At 39.0% G+C, this 20,111-nt stretch overlaps 1 protein-coding gene across 1 annotated transcript; it reads right to left on the minus strand.

Moving 5' to 3' along the window:
- Nucleotides 1–9,615: 9,615 nt before the first annotated feature.
- gas1a (growth arrest-specific 1a) lies at nt 9,616–12,069 on the minus strand. The gene has a single exon (XM_063489651.1). The coding sequence runs from the start codon at nt 11,492–11,494 to the stop codon at nt 10,718–10,720; it is 777 nt and encodes a 258-aa protein (XP_063345721.1). The 5' UTR covers nt 11,495–12,069; the 3' UTR covers nt 9,616–10,717.
- Nucleotides 12,070–20,111: the final 8,042 nt, after the last annotated feature.

Genomic DNA, 20,111 nt, shown 5'->3' on the forward strand with positions numbered 1-20,111 from the left:
CATACTGGCACAATTAATTATGTCTGAAATCCTCCTAAAGTTTGTTCAGTGTTATGATAGCAGCTACTTTAGCTGTTAATGAGAGGAGGAGCACGTGGCTGGTGCTGTGCGAAATTGTTTTTGCAAATGAACATTAAATCTGAGAACATTTTTTAGTCTCAATTAGTGTCTGGGAATCCATTTTTTTCACAACTCTACTAGATTTAGCAATATATTTATGGACAAATATGAAAGCCATGTTATACATTTAATTTCAAAAGCAGCTTTAAAATGAACATTTTTCTCCTGCTAGAGTGGAGCCACAAGCTACTTTTATTTTTGTTTTAATCGTGTGACATGTGTGTTCAGGTAATGTGTTTTTTAAGTAGAGGGTTGGAGGGCTACAGTGGATTTTGCCCTCTCAGAGGTTTAACGGAGTGTCTACCTTGAGTGCCGCCAGCTCTGAACTGTTTCCTGCTGTTTGTTTAATCCACACCAGGGGCCTCAGTCCTGAAATAACATTATCATCTCATTACACATAAAAAAAACACATTTGAAAAAACCCCAGTAGTTAGCGGTTTCATGATTTTTGGCATTACGGGAAGGCCAAGTAATCAAAGACTTATTTTACCTGTTAAATTGGGGCATTTTTCATGTGTAGTGCTTTATATTAGAAGATATAGTTAGTTTAACATCGTTTCACATTTTGAGAAATGCGCTTATATTCCATACTGAATGAACACACAGACGCAGCTCAGGTTACCACAGTGTTTAAAAAAAAATGTGGAAAAAAGGGAAACAGCTTCCTCACGAATAACAAAATCATCCTAGAAGTAACAATTCACAATTCATGTGAAATGTAAAAACTAATTGTGGTTTCACACAAAACAAGAGCCTTTCTTGTTTTATGTAATGCTTCTGTCTCACTAACAAAAACTCACACTTCCATGCCTTTTCACTTTCCCTCTCAATCTGGCTTTCCCAGCAATACCCTCCCCCAAAGCATGCACACACATACCCACACACACAAACGCACACGTGCACACGCACACACACGTCTTTGTTTCTTGCTTTACTCTCTATTGGATGCCCCGCCTCCTCCTGCCGTTTCTGCTGTGTCCTTAACATGACATATGAGCAGCTCAGGAAAAGACTCAGTCAGCTTTCTGTCTTCACTAGGGAGCTGCTAATCTGGATTTCCATGTGATGAGAAAAAGCCTTAAAATGAGCCAAGAAAAGAACCGTGGTAGAACAGTTCTAGCTTTTTGTTATGTTACTTTTACCTGCATGACCAGTTTACTTTCAAAGTTCATAACCATTTATGCATTTATGCATTCACCATATGTTCTCCATATTTCCAATGCTTGGACTGCCTTGCTGCAAATGAGGATTATCTTGTCTGTAACCCTTCATGCTTTAGCGTTGCTTTGTTGTGAGTGCTTCTATTATGTTGAAGCAGGTTAACAAGCTTCATGAGTGCACTACCCTAAACACATGGAGAACAACTCAAATGTATGCCAAAACAATGAAGACACATCTGAAAACCTTCCTGTTACATCATGAACTGAAGAACAAAGAGTGCTCTATTAATGACCCTGAATGACCAGTCGTGCCCTCAGTTGGTTTGGTAAAGCAGACCATTGTGTTTACAGCATTTGCACATCATTATGTGTTTAACTCATGTGAACCCAGTTTATTGCAGACTCGTCGTCTTTTCTCTCTTTTTATACCTTCAGGACACAATTTGAGTTTGAACTACGGGAAGAGATATCAGTGCCGTATGACTCATTTTTTAAAATGAGATGATAGTGGTGTGGACGTTAATAAGAAGTTTAAGAACAAAACAAAAAACCCCCAAAAAATCCTCGTTTGTTTACTTTGTACATTTCCCTTTAAATCGAATAATTGCTTCCTGTTCCAAGTATACACGGCACTTCTTTTGCTCCCACTTGTTGGACTTCAAACAGAGACGTCCTCTGCTCTGAACCTCTTTGAGCTGGGGTGAAGTGCAGCCTGCTGAAGGCTTTTGGGTGTGTTTGCTCTTGGGATTTCACTTGAAGATGTTTACAAATGCCTCTGCAGGAAGCACAACAGGAAGAAAAGAGATCAAACCCTGTGTTTTCAGTGACACACTGAGCTTATATGGATCATTTCACTAATCTGTTGGATAAATAAGAATTTATTTTCACTGAGAATTGTTTGTATGCAGACAAAATAAATATATCAAGAAGCTAAAATGCATCGAGATATTGGATGTTATATAAAAGAAATACATTTTTAAGCTTATATACTATCACTACCTTTCATTGCTCCCTCTGTCCTATGCCTGGTTTTGCATTAATTACTCTGAAGCCTCCTGTTTGTGTTCTAGTTAACAAAACCACATCAACTCACTCTGAACAATATATTTATGACCTACAGTCTGTACCGAGGTTGTTCTGCATGCGCTCACACCGCCGCCTTCACCCCTCTGTGAAAAGAGGGGGAGTATAAAAGAGGAAATGAATGTGTGAGGGATGAATACGTGGCCCTGGGGGTCAGCTTAATGGAGTGAGACCCCAGCCCCTATTGACTTCCACTGCCAAACTATTAACTCCTCACAACTCCCAAGCAACAGCCTCATTATTCATTTCAGTGTGAAAGCAGATTTCCTGTTTATATATTCTGTGATGTATATTTGTGTTTTGTTAGCAGAGGTATCATTTTCCAGAGTAGGAGCAATATAAATATATTGGCTTTGAAAGCATAAAAATTGGTATAAAAATCAGTTTTTTGGCACATCACTGTGGGTTTGAACAACTATGGTCACACAAACTGTCCCACTCAAGTCAAATCACTGAAAACAACTGCTTCACAGTCAAGATGATGGTGTTTCTCACTAAAATTGATTATGTCTGATATAGTAAATTTTCTTAGTATGGGATTAAATAAAGTCCATCTCTGTCTATTTTAATTGCATTTAAAAACAAAAATACTTCCAAAGTCTACTGTCACTGATGGGTGTCTTACGGGTGTAACTGATACTTATTGTATTATTAAAATGTCCTGATTAATTGCTTGGCCTATTTCTTTGAAGCAAAGAGTGGATTGCAATGGAAGCTTTGTTAATGTGATAAGATTCTTGCCCGTGCTAAGCTCTCCACACTTGTTATTTTCTTGTCAGTCAGCCTCTGACATTACATTACCTTCGCTGATACTCTGCATCACAGCAGCAAACATGTCTCAGCTGAAAAACATGTGTGGCTCCAAAGCACTAAAGTGCTCTCAGCAGGACATTTTCTTCGTGTTTTCAGCTGGCGAAAAAACACTTTGGTGGCCAGAGTCCCCTAACATCCTGGTAGAACATAAGATTTAATATAGCACTACATCTTTTAGAAAAAAAGTAAAGCTCCAGTCAGAACTCCACTCTGCTTCAGACATCCACTAGATTGGATATGACTATGTAGATGGGACTTTGAAAAGGAACTGTGTCAAATGGCCTTTTCAGTGATGGTTTCATCAGTCTCTTAAATGTCTGTCTGTCAGACAAACTTCACATAATTTTTAACACTAAAATTCCTCACAGCCTCATTCAGACATACCCACAACACCATGCACAAAAAGCTTGTGGCAATAAGGAAAAAAATGAATACACTTCTACTACAAGTGTGGATACATAGGAAGCAGAGATTTCTCTGCAGGAAAACAACTTCAGACACTGTTGCATTCCTAAATCTTCACATGTCATGCCTTCTAAGATGTTGCTAGAGATAAGAATCCCACCAACTTATGTGTGTGTGTTTGCGCGTGCGCGTGTGTGTGCCGTGAGAGTATATGGGGTGTTATCAATAACAAGTGAGAAGGGTATGTTTCTTTAAGACAAGCCCATAAATGGTGGCCCGGTCACCACCTCCTTCATTCTGAAGGGGCTAGCTGCAGTTTGAGTTTTCCTTCGCGGGTCAAGCCTGCCATTGAAGTCTGAATGGGCTGCCATGGCAGATTACACTGCACAGCTGTCCCCCTACCGTGGAAATTAAGTTATGCCCCGTGTCAGCAAGTTTTGTATTTTCCACTCTAGTCCCCGCCCATCCCCCCTTTCCTCTCCCTGTCTCCGCTTCTTCCGTAAATTGTGGAGGCCCCTAAAAAGTGCATAGCTTGAGGGTGCGTTTGGAGGAATGGATAATCATGCAAGGAAAAAAATATGAAAAACCTCTCTATTTAACTAGGAAACTGAAGATTATGATTTCCTCCAGCATACTTCCACTAAGAGACACACTGTTGGTTGCAAATGAAAATATCTGCATACACACCCCACCTACACGCGTGTAAACAAAAAGACAAGCAGGCAAACAGAGCCAGCGCTGACTCGTTGTCTCAGTGCTTCTTGGACTGTGTCCTGCTGCACTTGTGGCCTCTGCCTTGTGTTTTGTTTATTTGTGGGTCAAGTTGTTTGTGTTGTGGTCAAAGTGAAAGGCAAACACTTCAGCTCCTCCAGTGATGTGTGAACAAGCAAGGAACGTCCCCCTAGCCTGCAGAGCAGCTGGACCCGCTAGCTGAAGAAAGCTGAAGGGCCACTGGAGCCATACAAACAGATAGTAGTAAACTGTTAAATGTGTCAACTAGAGGGCTATTACTGAGTAATTAACTCCACAAATCACAGTATATTTGAGGACAGTTGATGATCATTTGTTTCCAAAACTGTTCAGATAACAAAAGAATGCCCAAAATAAACAATAAATCAACATTGCTTGAACCTGCTTTCCAGACACAGTTAGACACAGTAGCCTTTCCAGATGGGCAGAAAAGAAAATCAGATTTAGTTTTATTAACAACTCTATAAGGCTTGGCTACAATGCACTTGAATGTGTTCCAATACACAGCATATAAAATGTGGATGTGACCATCTTGACATCACCCACTGCACTCTGATTTTGAAGACCCAGCTTTATATTCATGGATACCAGTAGCTTGTGTATTTGATAACCCAAAGAAACCATATTTGGATGCGAGAAGGGCTAAGTTATCAGATAATGCAGGTAACCTAGATTACTAAGGCACATCCACAAAGCATACAGATGCACTGCACAGACAACCAATCATGTTAAGTCTAAGATGATTCCTCCAATAGGCCACAAGCTCAGTAAAGTGGTGAATTCATTGACTTGAGTTAGCTGAGGTGCACCTATCGGCTTCGGCCACTTGTGTCAGCACCAACTTGTCACCCAAAGTGGCGAACCCCCCAAATATTTGGGAGATTTGAAGCCAGCCTCAAGTGGCTATTCAGGGAACTACAGGTTTGGACAGTCCAGCACTGACTTAAATTTTATCTTCCCAAGGGTTCTCGATTGCATACGTCCTATAAGCATACATGGACTTTTCTTCTGAGATACTTGATATTACTTTTAGAGCTTTTTCATTTGCAAATAAATGTTGAAATGACAGCTGCTGATTTCTTGTGAGGACTTTCTGACTATACGTGTGGCAAGAGACTACTTTTCGAATATTTTATTTCGTTTTGTCAGTGTCCAAACACTAATGTTTACTCACGTTATGTCTAGACTTAGTAGTAATACCATATCCAAAGCAGTTTTTTTTTTAACAAACTAACAACAACATTGGTATACTCACTCTATGCTACTTTACGACTTTACTTTGACAGTGACTCACTTCCTCTACAAAAACCATGAACATTTCATTGTTTCATTGTAATCAAATGTTTATTCCAAGACATTTTAGGATGCCTCCAAAATCTTATCAGTCCTGTTGAATACATAGGTATTGGGATTTTTTTATTCATTGCATACCCAGTGGATGTAAGTTGTGTTCAAAGCACTTCAAGGCTTAAAAACACACTGAAACCATCCAGTGGCTTTCTTTTCTTTTGCAGCTAAACCACTAAGAGTGTTTTTTTTCTTTTGCGTCATCTTTTAGATTTTTCCGACACTACACCAGCCTTATACCTACTGCAGTACAACTAACAAAACCAGTGTGAAACACTTTGTGACCTTCTTTTAGAGACCCTCAACAGCAACATATTAAACAGTGAATATATCAAATGGCTGCCACAAACAGTCAGGTAGCAAGGCGTTCTCTTGGTGACAGTGGGATTAGTGCTGCAGGTTTTCTCTCAGGACCCAAGGAGCTGCGCGGCAGCTTGAGTAACTGGATTACAGGCCTTTTTCTCATTTCAAAGGGTTGTGAACTCAGCAGAGGTCTTGCATGATGAAATCAAAGTGGCAGCTGAAATAGAACAGAGAAAAATAACAAGGGTTTCCTGAAAGTCTCCTGGCATCAGCAACACAGCTAATGAGAGAGATGCAAAATCAATGATCATTGCTATGCTATGTGACTGGCGTCTCCCGCAAAGAACTTGAATTCAGAGAATCCCCAACCAAAGGCAAAGAGGAGAGCATAACCAGGAGAGCTGAAATAACTTACAACACAAAAACAAATTCCAAGTAAGGATGAAAAGGGAACAACTAACACCTATTTTAAACCATCTTTTTAGCAAATGCCTAAGCTTTGGCTGCAGCACAGAGGGAAGTCAAGGTGGAGTCCACTCCATCAGATACCCTTTGGTAACTTCAAGGGATTATTTCCAAATCCTTTCAAATGAACTTTCCATCTCAGTGCCTCCTCCTCTGTCTCAGCCATTCCAACTGTCCAGTCGTTTTTACATCACTTTTTGCACAAACTTGTATGGAGCCAAGGCCAAACCAAATGCCTCTGAGAAAAATGGTGAGGGAACATCCGGAGGAAAGAGCTCGCTTCAAGGTTTTAAAAGGCATTAAGCAATTGTTTTTAATTGATGTTAAAATCAGGCACTAGGACTTTTACAGGTACGGGCACTTTTATGGATTTTAACTACCGGCAATATGTTGGAATACAGTCAGTGTTAAAAAAAAGAAAAGAAAAAAAAAAAAAGAAGGAAGGATACACTTTAGCCCTTCCAAACCTTTTTAGAAAGACCGAAAGAGTTGTTAAAAAAACACACTGACACATCTTGTTCTTGATTTAGGGTTTTTAAAGGTGAAACTAAACAGGCTGCATGCAGGTTTTCCATTTATCTCTCCATGAAAAAACACAACCGGTGCCAAGAATCAACTGAAAACACTGCTAGGAAAAGTTGACTTAAGGTCATGTGTATGTATATATATATATATATATATATATATATATATATATATACATCCCTAAGAGTTATAAAGACTTCTTTTAATTCAATGTGGAAACTTATTGCTAAAACAGTAGAAAAAAAATGGAAGAAAAACAACACATATATATACATATATATATATATATATATATATACATATATATATATACATATATATATATATATATATATATATATATATATATATATATATATATATATATATAGTAAGAATTATTATCAGTTCTATTAAAGGCAGCCAAACATCAAATCTCCAGCATCAGTGGTTGAGAGACTTGCTCCTTGTAAACATTGTGCTGTGATAAGCATGAGGTGAAGGGGCGAAGTGATCTGCATGGGGTGTAGTGTGGGCCGTTTTGTTCAAGAGGCCAAAGAAACAGAGCTTGGAAGTGAACTGAGCTCACTGAAGCAAAGTTGATTGCAGAGATACCTTACACATTCTCAAAGAGCTGGAACACAAACAGCCACAGTTTGTAAATTAAACCCAAAACCACCACCACCCCACACCCAACACACACACTCTGCTCTATGTATGCTGAGGACGACAGAGAGCAAGAGAGGAGTGTTTAACGACAGAATCAGCTGTGATAACTCTCCATTTCTGAGGCACTTTTTGTGGCTGGTTAATTTATTTAGTTTAACTACAATAATCCTTTAAAACCACAGAAAAAATAAATAAACTTTGGCTTGTGAGCTAAACACTGTGAAATATATTCAAGCCCTTGTCGTACATCACTTCCATTTTCTGACAAGCAGGCAAGTTTCGTGAGATTTTTTGCACTTCATTCATCCATTCACACACACTGCACATTATTATAGCCTAATCAACGCATGCTGCGCCTTTTCTAAGTGCTGAAACTGCCTGAACAAATGCGAGAGGCAAAAGAAAGACAAGGAGGAGGAGGAGGGGAGGACAGGCTGGGCTACAGAGCTATTCTCCTGCCTGGAAAGCTTCATGCACGGTGGATCACATTACCGGCACTGCAAGAAACTGACAAGGTATTTCGTTTAGGCGCTACGGGATCTGGGGAACTCTTTGCAACCAGCAAATATATAGACAGCATATTTTTTCTGCCTAATGTCACTTTTCTTCTGCAATATCTAAAAGATTGCAAGTAATCTTTTCTTGCATTAATGCTGTATTCTTGTAATTTACTTAAAGCTTAGGTATCAAAGTAAACAAAGCAGGTAAAAAATAAAATTAAAAAACATCTTCAAAAATACACAGGGCACATTACATGCATATTCAAGATAAAACACCCCTCACTAGGCTTGTCATGTGTTTTCTTCTTCTGCTGTTCTTCTTATAGTGGAGGTTTGAGACCCAAGCGGCAGCAGATCGTTCCCACATGCTTCCCCGTCGTTTGGCTCTCCAGAGGTGTCAAGCCAGCCTGAAAGAATGAAGTGCCTCCCCATTGTGCTACCCAACTATTATGTGCTTAACATTTCCATGACAAAGATGCCACTCGACTTCTCCTCCATCCATTCAGCTAGAGTACCCTTGTCCCCCCTCTAATAAAACATTTTGCAGCAAATCATTGATTTAAAGTTACCCAAAGCCGACCAGAGAGGCGTGGCAGATCTGCAATATCTCTTGCAAAAAATATTTCTGCAAATAGTACTACTACTAATGATAATTGAGCTTACAGTGCATACCCCCACACATGTGATATTCAAATTAAAAGGTCAATAAGTATAATTTCTGTTAATTTTGTGGAACTGCAGCTAATTAATGAATAGTCAATACGCTTTCGCTACATGACTTCAATATGCCAGTAATGTCACAATGACATGACTTTAAATAAAAAATAACAACAGCGTAATAGTCAATGTTTCTGATATGGTAACGTGTTAGTATTTTTTAAGCATTGCTCAGGCTTGAATGTAACGCTAATCTAAAAAAATCATATGACTATTTGTAAACTGTCCTTAGTAGAAAAAAAGAATATAGACTGTGATTTTAACAGCCAGTAAATTCTGACACCTGAGTTTAGTGCCCTCGGGTGTTGTTGGAGGGAGAGGGTGTTTTGTTGATTTATGGCGACAGTTGCTTTTGACAACAGGCAGCTAAATCAAGACATAGCAGGTCATTAGACTATCAGTCAGCAGAAGAAGCTGGCCTGCATTTAGATGAGTTTACCGTCATCTCACAAACTGAAGTTGGGAAATGTAGGTTTGTTTCACAGTTGCATTTGGTTTTAAAATGAAACTATTAAGGTTTGATCACTGTTATGAGTGAAAAAATCTTAAAACAAAAATGGAATCAGCTCAACCACAGCCCTGAGTTTTTTTACCAAATCACTTAACATTTTATTATTATACCAAATAAACTGAATACAGCTTCTTAATAGCAACATATGTAGCTATAGATCAATCTATAATCAAAATGTGCCCTTTCAACCTTTATTATTATGCAAAGGTGAAAAGGATTTATAGAAATAAAAATACCAATGTGCAAAATAAAAATTTTTATTTACTTATTACAGAAAAGTAGGTATAAAGCAAGTCACTCCAAACTGATGTAACTTAAAGGTGGAGGGGTGTCATCTGGGGATTGTTTTTTTAAAAAAAAAGAACTGATACTTTTCTCTTTTCATAGTGGATTTTGTTACTGTTCAATCTGATACTGATCAAAGAATTGTGTGATAATGGTCATCAGACTCCATGTCACTTTTATCTGAGTTAAGGCACAATACTGTATAGGAAGTAATGTTGCAAAATTAACACTCACAGTCAAGAATGATATCTTCAAGTTTCCTTTATGCCTTCTATAAAGGTATATCATTAAGGCAGTCATACAGTGGATTTAGACATTTCTTTCTCTGGGCTATAAACAGTGAATAAATCATCTCATAGCCTAAAACATATAAGATTCTCTGGGGGAAAAAAAATCTATATAGGCTATACAAATATATACAATGTACACTATATTCAGTCAAAAAAAAAAAAAAAACTTCCCTTTAAAGCTGGAATTCTCTGTGTTTATTCACATGATGGTGATTTGGATGTAACTAGGTGGTATGTAATAAATTAGGCTACAGCTTTACTTTAACACCTAATCTATTTACACTGGATTCCAACATTAAATATGTGTAAATCAAATGAATCAGCCTGATGCCAAGGGGCAATGGCCTGTCCTAAAATATGTTCACACACACACACACACACAAAAAGATTGGCAGTGCAAAGCATATATTGATTATACTGATACCATTATACTGTTACCAAAACAAGCCAACTCTTTCTCTTTTGTGACAACTTTACTATCAGTCTGTGACAGAGAAAGTGGGCATTTCTATTTAGCTTATCACACAAACAAAACACAACTGCAGAGTCATAAGTGGTGTGGTTTGATAAGAGAAACAGTTTAGATATCTTTCTGGCCTCATTTGCATAGAAATATCCCGATTTGATATCCTTCAGAGTCTTAAACTCGTTTCAAAGAAGGTTTGCTTGCGCCAAAAGCACTCCCCTTTAATCTTTGAGGCTCTATACTTTCACTATAGAAGCAGGTCAAGGAGTGACAAAAGTTTAGATTGCCTTTTATCCGGACAATAGACGGGGCAGTTTATGAAACGGGGATTAAAAGAGGGGTAAAAGAGCTAAAACGGGTGGCAGCAGGGTCAAAACATACTGGGCAGCTGGGAGAGAGGCTCCGCTCTCTGGTTCTTCTGTATAATCCGTATACCCGTCTTCGTCATCTTCGTAGGACCCACTAGCCTCATATCTATCGGGCCTTTCGAAGCATAACGCCTTCATGCTGTTCTTGACAAACTCACAGATGGCCCTTTCTGTGCCATCACATACACACGTTTCCAGCTGCTGACCCTTCGGTATTTTACGCATGTTCGCGATCACATTTAGGCATGCGTTTGTGCACACTGCCCCGCTGAAAAGTTTCCCGCAGTGTTTCAAATACTCGTGCATTGCCGAGCTGCACTGAGGGTCTCTCTCGCACTGGTGCCGGGCTTCCGTGCAACCGGTGCTGGTAGTCCTTGGCAAGCAGGGCTCTATGGCCCGTTTGGTATTTGTGCACATCGAATCGCGGCCGCAGCTGCAGTCCTCCAGAGCCGGCCCGCTTTTAGTCAGATTGAGCTGGATGAGCGAGGCGATGCAGTGGCTGGGACACTTCTTCTTCTCCCCACTCAACACTGGTTGACAAGCGCGAATGTAGTGTTCGTACGCGTAGTTGCATTCAGCCTCGCTTTGGCAGTTCATGATGGCTTGCCAGCATATCAGTCGCCGACCATGGGACGGCGAAGCCAAGGATAAGTAGCCAAAAAACAAAATCAAGCAGCCAAGAGGCCAAACAGTTCTGCAGACGCTCTGTACCAGTGCACCATTGTACCAGTTTGCCATTGTTATGGCTGCAAAGAAAAAGAAACGATAAAACTCACAGCCGTGTCATATGTGAAACTTCTACACTATTTCCATGGATATTGTCTTCGTTGGAGAATTTTATTATATAATGTTATTATTCCGAGGCAGATGGTGTGTTATAGGCCCGTGTGTAGGCGTTCAACAGGCTGGCAATGCGTAATCCGGGCTCCATAAACCCGTCAGTGCTGATCCACTTGAGCCGGATTCTTGAGCGAACTATCTGTTATCCGTACATGATTGGGATGGAAACTGAAACAGTTACTTAAAGTAAAATACACAACAAAAGAAAAGTTGTCCATAAGAGTTTCTGCAGCGTCTCACTCCATGGCAGTGTTTCGGGGCTCAGCGATTCCCCGTTGCGTTCCCTTGCGGATCTCCACCAACAAGCCAAGCGAAGTCCCGAGTGTCCTTACGTGGACTGCGCCGGGTCCTTAAGCAGTCCGTGTGCGCACGGAAGTGCCAACAAACAGTGCACGGGGAAAACAACAATCCTTGTGGGTCGCAAAGAGGTCCTCTACTCTCTCCCCTTTGACCATTTGTCTTTCGGTTATTCAGCCCCCTCTACATACATTAGCGAAGTGGCTCTCATTGGCTCGTCACTTGAGGGTTTCTACGTAGCGGTGGGCGGGAGCTGATGGTGGGAGGAAGATGGTCTTGGGAAACAACTTCAGATTGATGCTTTGGAGAGAAGATTTAGTATTTAGTAGAAGATTTAGTTTTTTTGATTTTTGATTTTAAATACTGTTTTGTTTGTTTGTTTGTTTGCTTGTCTTAATCAATTTTAAATCATGCTTTTTATTTGTTTTTGTTTTTAATGTCTCTGTAAAGCACTTTGAATCACCTTGTTGTTAAATTGTGCTATATAAATAAACTTGCCTTGCCTTGCCTAGAGGCAACGGTGTTCTCAATTATCCAGGGAAATTATTTTAAGACCCTTTTTTATGCTCACTCAACTTACAAAATCACGTGACAGCAGCGTCTAAAGGAAATCCAAGTTTTTCAGGGAAATGATATTTCCCTGAAAAACTTATCAACAACTTTGGTTAGTCTTTTTAATTTCAAATTTCCAGTATATTGATACCCATGATTTTTTCCCCATTAGGACATGCAGAAAAATAAAATACATCATTAAAAAAGGAGAACAGATTTGGACATTTGCTGAACAAATATTGTTTTCAGTATTTAGATATTCCAATTTAAAGACATAGCGAGGGCAAAGAGTGTCGTTTCTTTTACTTTGTAAAGTGATAATAAATTTCAGCAGAGATAAGCTGTATAATACCAAAGTACCTAATTTACTTCTTTCAAATAATTTTGAACAGTGGTTACTGAGTTTTAAGTGGTAATATTGTTTAATTCAATATTTCACTAAAGGGTTTTTATTATTATTATTATTATTATTTATTTTTTATTTCTTCCAAAAGAAAACCACAGGCTGAAAATGAGAGGAAAGAAAGAAGGTCGTAATAACAGCATCCTTTATGTGCTTCAAACACCAGACCATCATAATGTCCCAGCTTACCCAACTTCTTATGCTACAATATCCTACACATAAGAGGAAATGACAGCGTGACTCCCCTACTAAGCATCGATAGGCCATGCAACAAGTCCATGCTTGCAGTGCTAATTATCTGTGCAGCATCATCACTGATTTAATCATCTTCATCCTATAAACTCTCCCTCAGAAGAGCAGTTGAGTACAAATTAATTGAGGTATAATATGACCCTCATTGAACATAATTCACTCTAATCATTCATTATGGACAAATTTCTTCATGCCATTGCACTAGCTCATATCAGTCTTTTTGCTGATGAATCAGATGACTGTCTCTTATATTAGCAGTGTTATACATTAATAATTACATCAGTTTAACCTGATTGGTTGATTAATGTGAACCTCAGCCATATTTCATCAATCAGTTCAATTGTGATTAAGTTACAGCTTGATCATTTTGTGCTTTTTTCTTTCATTAGTGAGGACTGTGTCAAGTTTTGATTATTCATATCCTTTATTTCAACAGCTTAATAGTTTAAATTAGATATCAAGATGCGGGTAGGCAGAAACACAAGCTGTAGTTTTTTTTCAGTGAGTGCTTCTACTTGCATGTAAATCACAACAAATATCTTCACACAGCCTTGCAGTCTGGTCAGTGGTGGATATTTGTGGCATAACTGGAAACCTCTGTTTCCTCTGTGATGGAGTTTTCATTGCTTAAATACTTAATGGTTCTCCAAATAAGAGTCAAGAGTGTCTGTGGCTTCTTAACTCTGAGGGATGAAGACCAAAATTTGAAGACAGCTATAAAGGTTTTAGAGTTTGAGAGTTTAAACCTTTCTTCTATGAAAAGCTGCATGCATGCTTTTATTAATTCAGCAGCAGCTAACAACAAAGCAAGCCCTGAAAAGCAACATTTACACAAAAGTTGCATGCCTTTTTTCCCCTTTGAAGTAAGTAAAATGCTTCTTTAGTCTTTTTAATTATAACTCTTTTTTTTTGTTTTTGTTTTTTTCCCATTTCACTGTAAGGTAATGTGATAGCTACATGGGGGAAAAATTACATTTTAAAAGTTTTTTTTTTCTGGAGTTAAAAGTCTTCTGTTTCACAAGTGACAACAAATTTACAGAATTAGGGTTAATGCATTAGGTTAAAAAAAACACACAAGTTCCTGCATTTGTCTCACACAAATCTCTGGTTAAAAGCGGGGACATTTCTACATATTTGTTGGTACTGACCAACCTCAACCCAAAAATGACAAAAACAATTTGGATCATTTTTAGTTAATATTCAGATTACTAAACAAGACCAAGAATTGGACCAAGAAAACCAGGAAATACTTCTCAATACTTCTCATGTGAATCAAGACAATTAAGGATTAAGGATTAAGGTTTCCTTTGCATCTTCTGATTCTGGTAAAAACGAGCAACATCAATCAGCAAATGTCAAAACATATATAAAAGATGATGGGATGAACAGCTAAAACTGATGCTGTAAAGTCCAAATTTTAACATCTGCAGACCGTTTTAAGGAGCCCTGAATGTGAAATTTTAAAATGTTGATATTTTTTATGACTTTACTGTGATCATCACAAAGGTTTATAAGAACAATACACACCGTTTATGTCATAAAGGCTTTGCCTTTTTTCCCCAAAAAATCTTAGATAGCTTTAGAAAGTTATCTGCCTGGACATCATCAAAATGACACGTGTGTGTGTGTGTGTGTGTGTGTGTGTGTGTGTGTGTGTGTGTGTGTGTGTGTGTGTGTGTGTGTGTGTGTGTGGATACGTGCGTGGTTGTGAGTGTGTGTGGGTGTGAGTAAAATGATAGCCCACATGTTGACACATGAGCAAGAGGCGGCAGTTTAGTTCTTGAGGCCTGATGTGGATGAGGGAGTCAGGGAAAGAGAGCAGTGAGGGCACAAAGGCTGTTTGTGTTTCAAACAGCATTCTGATCTCAGGAATGTACCTTTAGGCCACAGCCGTGAGCTCCCACTGCAAACAATGCACTCAATGTCAGTTACGGCTGGCTAGCACAGCCGCTGCTGGCGCTACTCCAAGGTCCTAACTCGTCGAAAATGATGGATACAGGGAACTCAATACTTCAGGAGTCTCTCTCCTCTTTTTTAAAAAACGTTTTCCCTATAGCATGAAGAATTGAAACATTGTTTATTGCAACACAAGCTTTCCAAAAGCTAATATCTTTACTGTTTCGTCACTGCAAACTCTAATAGAGGAAACATTATTGAATCAATATTATATATGTTTTACTGTATTCATGTAACTAAAGACACGACTCTGTGGTTCTAAGTCCGTAATGTTGACAAGGGCTTAAATGTAAAAAGAACTCATTAAAATTTCACCAAGTACATAAAAAAATATTTCATCTGAAACACTTACAATATGAAAAAAAAAACACAATGTATTGAATCATCAAACACTCTTGTCTCTGCCAGCAGCTGTATGCTTAAACCAGATGTGCTGCACTGAGAACTGAGCGCTATTACTTTGAAGGATCAATTAAACCCATATTCTTGCCGCAAAAATCCAATTAAGGGACAAACCAAATGTGTTGCTCAGAACGCAGAGCAAATAAGACCAACGCTTTGGGGAGGCTCATATGAGGCTATGCAGTTGGCTGAAATCATTTTTCCAACACAGCACCCAAGGATTACCAGTGTTGATTAAGTTGTGCTTTTGACAAGTTTGAATATATTTCAATAAAACTGATGTGAGTGCATTTCAGTAATTTGTGTTTTACCTGATGGTTCGAGGACTGAAACTTACTATCCTTTCACGGAGTTTACAATTCATTATAAATGTCCACAAGACACTTTTAGAGTCTAAGGACCTTGAATTCTTGAAGTAGATTATTGCTTCTATGTGCGGTAACGTCCCTGTGTAAAAATAAATCTAGAAGATAAAATGTGTTTTTGATGCCAGAGAACAGACATTATGAGAGTTCATCCACTGAACGTTAGCTCATTAGTGGAGGTTAGCAGCAGTGGGCCTATGCAGTGCTTTCCGAAAAAGGAAATATCAGAATACAGGAAATGAGTTGGCAGGAACTAACCATTCAAATTGCTTCCTCTTTCAGATTTCAGAGAAGTGATAATGGCAAATGATAAGTTATTTGGAACACTTCCAAATAAGATTACAGATTCATTTCCTTCCTCATGTCTGCCTATTAATTTGCCTCTGTTTTGTCCATCCTCTTCCGGGGATTAGTGTTGCTTTTTTTCCTGTTAAGAACTGCAGAGTGACACATGTGATTAAACTCTTACCACTTCACAGATAATGGCAGAAAGTCATAAACGCAAGACCCAGCTTTACCATTTCTTGAATACCGTGGCTGCAAATGTTGTAAATCCCTTGAAATGAAATAGAAAATCCCCAGCAGTACTAAACAGCAATAAGTTACAATAATTACACCACAGTGTTCACTATGGACCTTCCTATAAACCTAAACAGCAATACATATCTTTAGAACTTGTAGAAGTGGGAGTTGGAAATTCAAATTTTTCTTTCCTATTGCGCTTCAAAGTATCTAAAAGGAGAAGATGGATCATGACTTTGCAATCTGTCTAAATGGGCAAATGTTAAATGAAGTGTTATGGGGGTATGCTCCTTTAATCAGTAAAATTAAAGTCATCCATCATGTGAAATAGGCAGAGATCCTCCTGACCCTTTTCACACAGTCCGCTGCACTATAATTTCTACAGGACTGCACACATTGGAAGAAACCAACACTCAAATTAAGACTTCATCCATACCTTCTCTCCATGATTTTTAGTACTTAAGACAGCAAATGTTGTGGATTACATGCAATCTTGCTGGTTTTATTGTATCAGTTTGACCAAAACTAAAATATATTGAAAGCCATTTTGAAACATGATTTTGAGTCAATTTTCAGAGAAAAGGATACAGCAGGATATATTCCACATCTGTGTGGTTTAAGTAAGGGGCCTGCCTGGATAGATCATGCAGGGGAGAACACACATGACAGCAACCTTATAGAGGTGAATGTACTAGTGTATTGGCTGTGCTACTGCATTAGGGAGGTCACAGATTAAAGTTTGTATCACCACATGAAAGTGGTATCGAGCTCCAAAGACAAAAACTATTCACTTCTACAAACCAAACAGCAGGTAAACAACTGGTGGTACCTTCCAGAGGAGGAGGCGGGACTCCAGTGGAATCTGCAAACAGCCTTGATGGATTGTGAGGTCTATCATTTGACCTCCTAACACACTTAATCACCTTAACCATGATGGCATTTCTTATTTTGAACAACAAGTAGACCACTACATACATGTAATAACATTTCGATCTGTAACTGCACCCAGGTAACTTCTACAGCATTTACCCTGAAAGACCTCTCCTCGCAGCCTCCAAACACCACACATCACACAAACAGCTGTTGCAACACATGCTGCTCAGCCATCAGCTTGTATATGCGGCTGTTTAAACAGGCCTGCAGGCCTTTCATATCACTACAGACAAAGACTAGCACATATGGACCAACCAATAAAGCCCTAACCTCCGACACAGACACATGACCTTAATCTCCCAAACGCGAAGTGCAGCAGGAAAGAATTTAACAATGTAAAAACACAACAAAGCAAACTTACACATAATCACTCTCACCACAAGTTCTAAACATTCCTGATCTGCTGTTGATGAAATGCTTAGCTTTGTTATAGTGAGTGATAAACTTCAAAAGACACACTTCAAAACTGCATTATTATTGCAACCTAGTCAATCCGAAATGCTTCTTTTTGATTTCTTTGGTTAAATAAAAAAAAACAACAACAAATAAATGAAAGGGAAAGAAAGAAAGTAGAAGAAGAAGAAAAAGAAAACAATGTGACTGACTGCAGGTAAGCAAGTTGTAAATGCACATTGAAAAAAATGATAATAATTTCACTTTTTTCAACTTCTGTATTCAAGTAACTTCTTAGTTTTAATGTTTTAATATCTTTACATCAGCAAGTGCACAAATGTCATGCCCTGGCTCCTTTAGATCAATGTTTTGTTTCCACCAACTTACTTAAAAAAAAAAAAAAGAAAAATTGTAGCTGTTGACAGATAAAATTCCTGCTTTTTGCTCCAAAATTTCAGAATGAGAATTTAGTGTTCAGCAACCGCAAACACTATATAAGCTGCCACGGTAATGATGCTGGTCGGAGCAGCGAACCATGAACTAAAACCATTTATAAAGTTTCACAAAGCTGATGTGGACTACAGACTTGTATAATAATGCTTTGAGACAAATTCAACTTATCTTCAGTACTGACATAGGGGAAGAAGCGTGTGCACGCTGGACAGAACGCCGCTCCTTGCAGGGCCAACACACAGAAACAGCCATTCACATTCACATCTGTGGTCAATTTAGAATCACCAGTTGACCAAACCCAATGCACTTTTTTGCATTGTTGCAGGAAGCCAAAGTGCTCATGGAAACAAGTCCACACAGAAAAAAAAACACAGAACCTTCTTGCAGGCAGGTTATAGTGCTAACCACCACACCACTGTGGTCACCACCAGAGTGATGATTATTCTATGAGCAACCAGTTTCACCTTGTTACACACTGTATCCCACTGTCCACTGGCATTGGTAAAATTACCATCACACATTAAGCCAAGTTTTTGAAGTGTTTACCTTGACCAGATCCTAAAGGTATACTCCAGTATAGTTGCTCTGTCCTACTACTGTAGAGATGCTTGAAACAGAGATTTATTTAATATCAAACATTATTCTCATTTGGCTTTAAAATCATTTTTATATATATATTAAGTAATTTACAGTACTAGATTGGGAAATTAATAAAAAGGAACTCAATTTCACTGTTCATAAGTTACCTTTAGGTTAGCCACTCTTTAAACACATAGCCAATGCAACACCGTATCACACATAGCTGTATATCTTCTCATCATTTTGTACAGTTTTCCATCACCAAACGCCATGCAGTTCTTTGGCAGGCCTCCAAATCGTGTGGACCAATTTAAGAGATTAGACCCACAAAAAGCACACAAGACCAAGACAAATGGCCCCCACCTGATCTCCCCCTGCATAGCTTTTGGCATCGCAGTCTGCTATAGAGATGTCAAGTAGTGCGAGAGGGAATGTGAAACCTTAGCATGTTCCCCATTTGGCACGTTCCTGAGGCTCCAACACAGTTATGAGGCCACTTCATAGGAGTGTAAACTGTGTATTTAAAAAGCCGTCATTGTGGGACTAACACTGGCCCTGGTGTAGGTTGTTAGAATAACTGAATGACACAATGGTTACTTTTCTAAATAAACAGATGTGGGCAGGCTGTTAAAACCTTCATTTTTTCTCTTCCTCTGCATGTCTTTCTCCCCTCCATCCCATCTGTATGTGCCCCCCCCCCCCCGCACGCACGCACGCACGCACGCACGCACGCACGCACACACACACACACACACACACACACACTCACTTTCTCGCTTGGACTCTCACCCTCTCTCCACCCTCCATCCATATGTCTAAGAAAGGCAAAGGGCCGGTTTCCTCATGCAGCTGTTCAGTACAAGCGGCCCTCTATTCCAGCCTCCACAGTGAAGTGATACTAGTCGTCTGCTCAGGCTGATTAATTGTGTGTCATTCTTAACTCCTGCAGGACCACTGCGGCTCTGCAGTTCCTTTAAAATACCCCACCACTCCACCTCCTTCCCCCATGCTGCACATAGAGGAAATGAACTCACCACAATCCTGCTGCCACTGGACTCCTATCAAATATAATTCTCAGTGAAAGATTACTGTGTGGATATCAAAAAGGTCGAGGCTGGTCAAAATTATAATAATTCATAAGTTCTCTGAACGGCTGGTGAAAAGCAGTTTACTCTACAACAACTCAGTTTCATTAAAAAAAAGAGAGAGAGAGAGAGAGAGAGAGAGAGAGAGAGAGAGAACAATACTGCTTCAAACTGAAGCTGGAACTGAAATCAATATCAAATTCAGTCTCATTTAATTTCATTTCATTTTTTAAGCCATATTCTGTGATTTAATAAAAAAATCTATACAATAGCTATGCACATACACTTGTTACTGCATATCAGTACAAATTTTCAGTGCATCT

The sequence above is a fragment of the Pelmatolapia mariae genome, linkage group LG12, assembly GCF_036321145.2.
Source record: "Pelmatolapia mariae isolate MD_Pm_ZW linkage group LG12, Pm_UMD_F_2, whole genome shotgun sequence".
In the NCBI taxonomy this organism is placed as follows: Eukaryota; Metazoa; Chordata; class Actinopteri; order Cichliformes; family Cichlidae; genus Pelmatolapia; species Pelmatolapia mariae.

Bases quoted from the DNA above. Each gene is read 5' to 3' on its own strand.
- gas1a (XM_063489651.1), bottom strand. From the start codon at position 11,494: ATGGCAAACTGGTACAATGGTGCACTGGTACAGAGCGTCTGCAGAACT.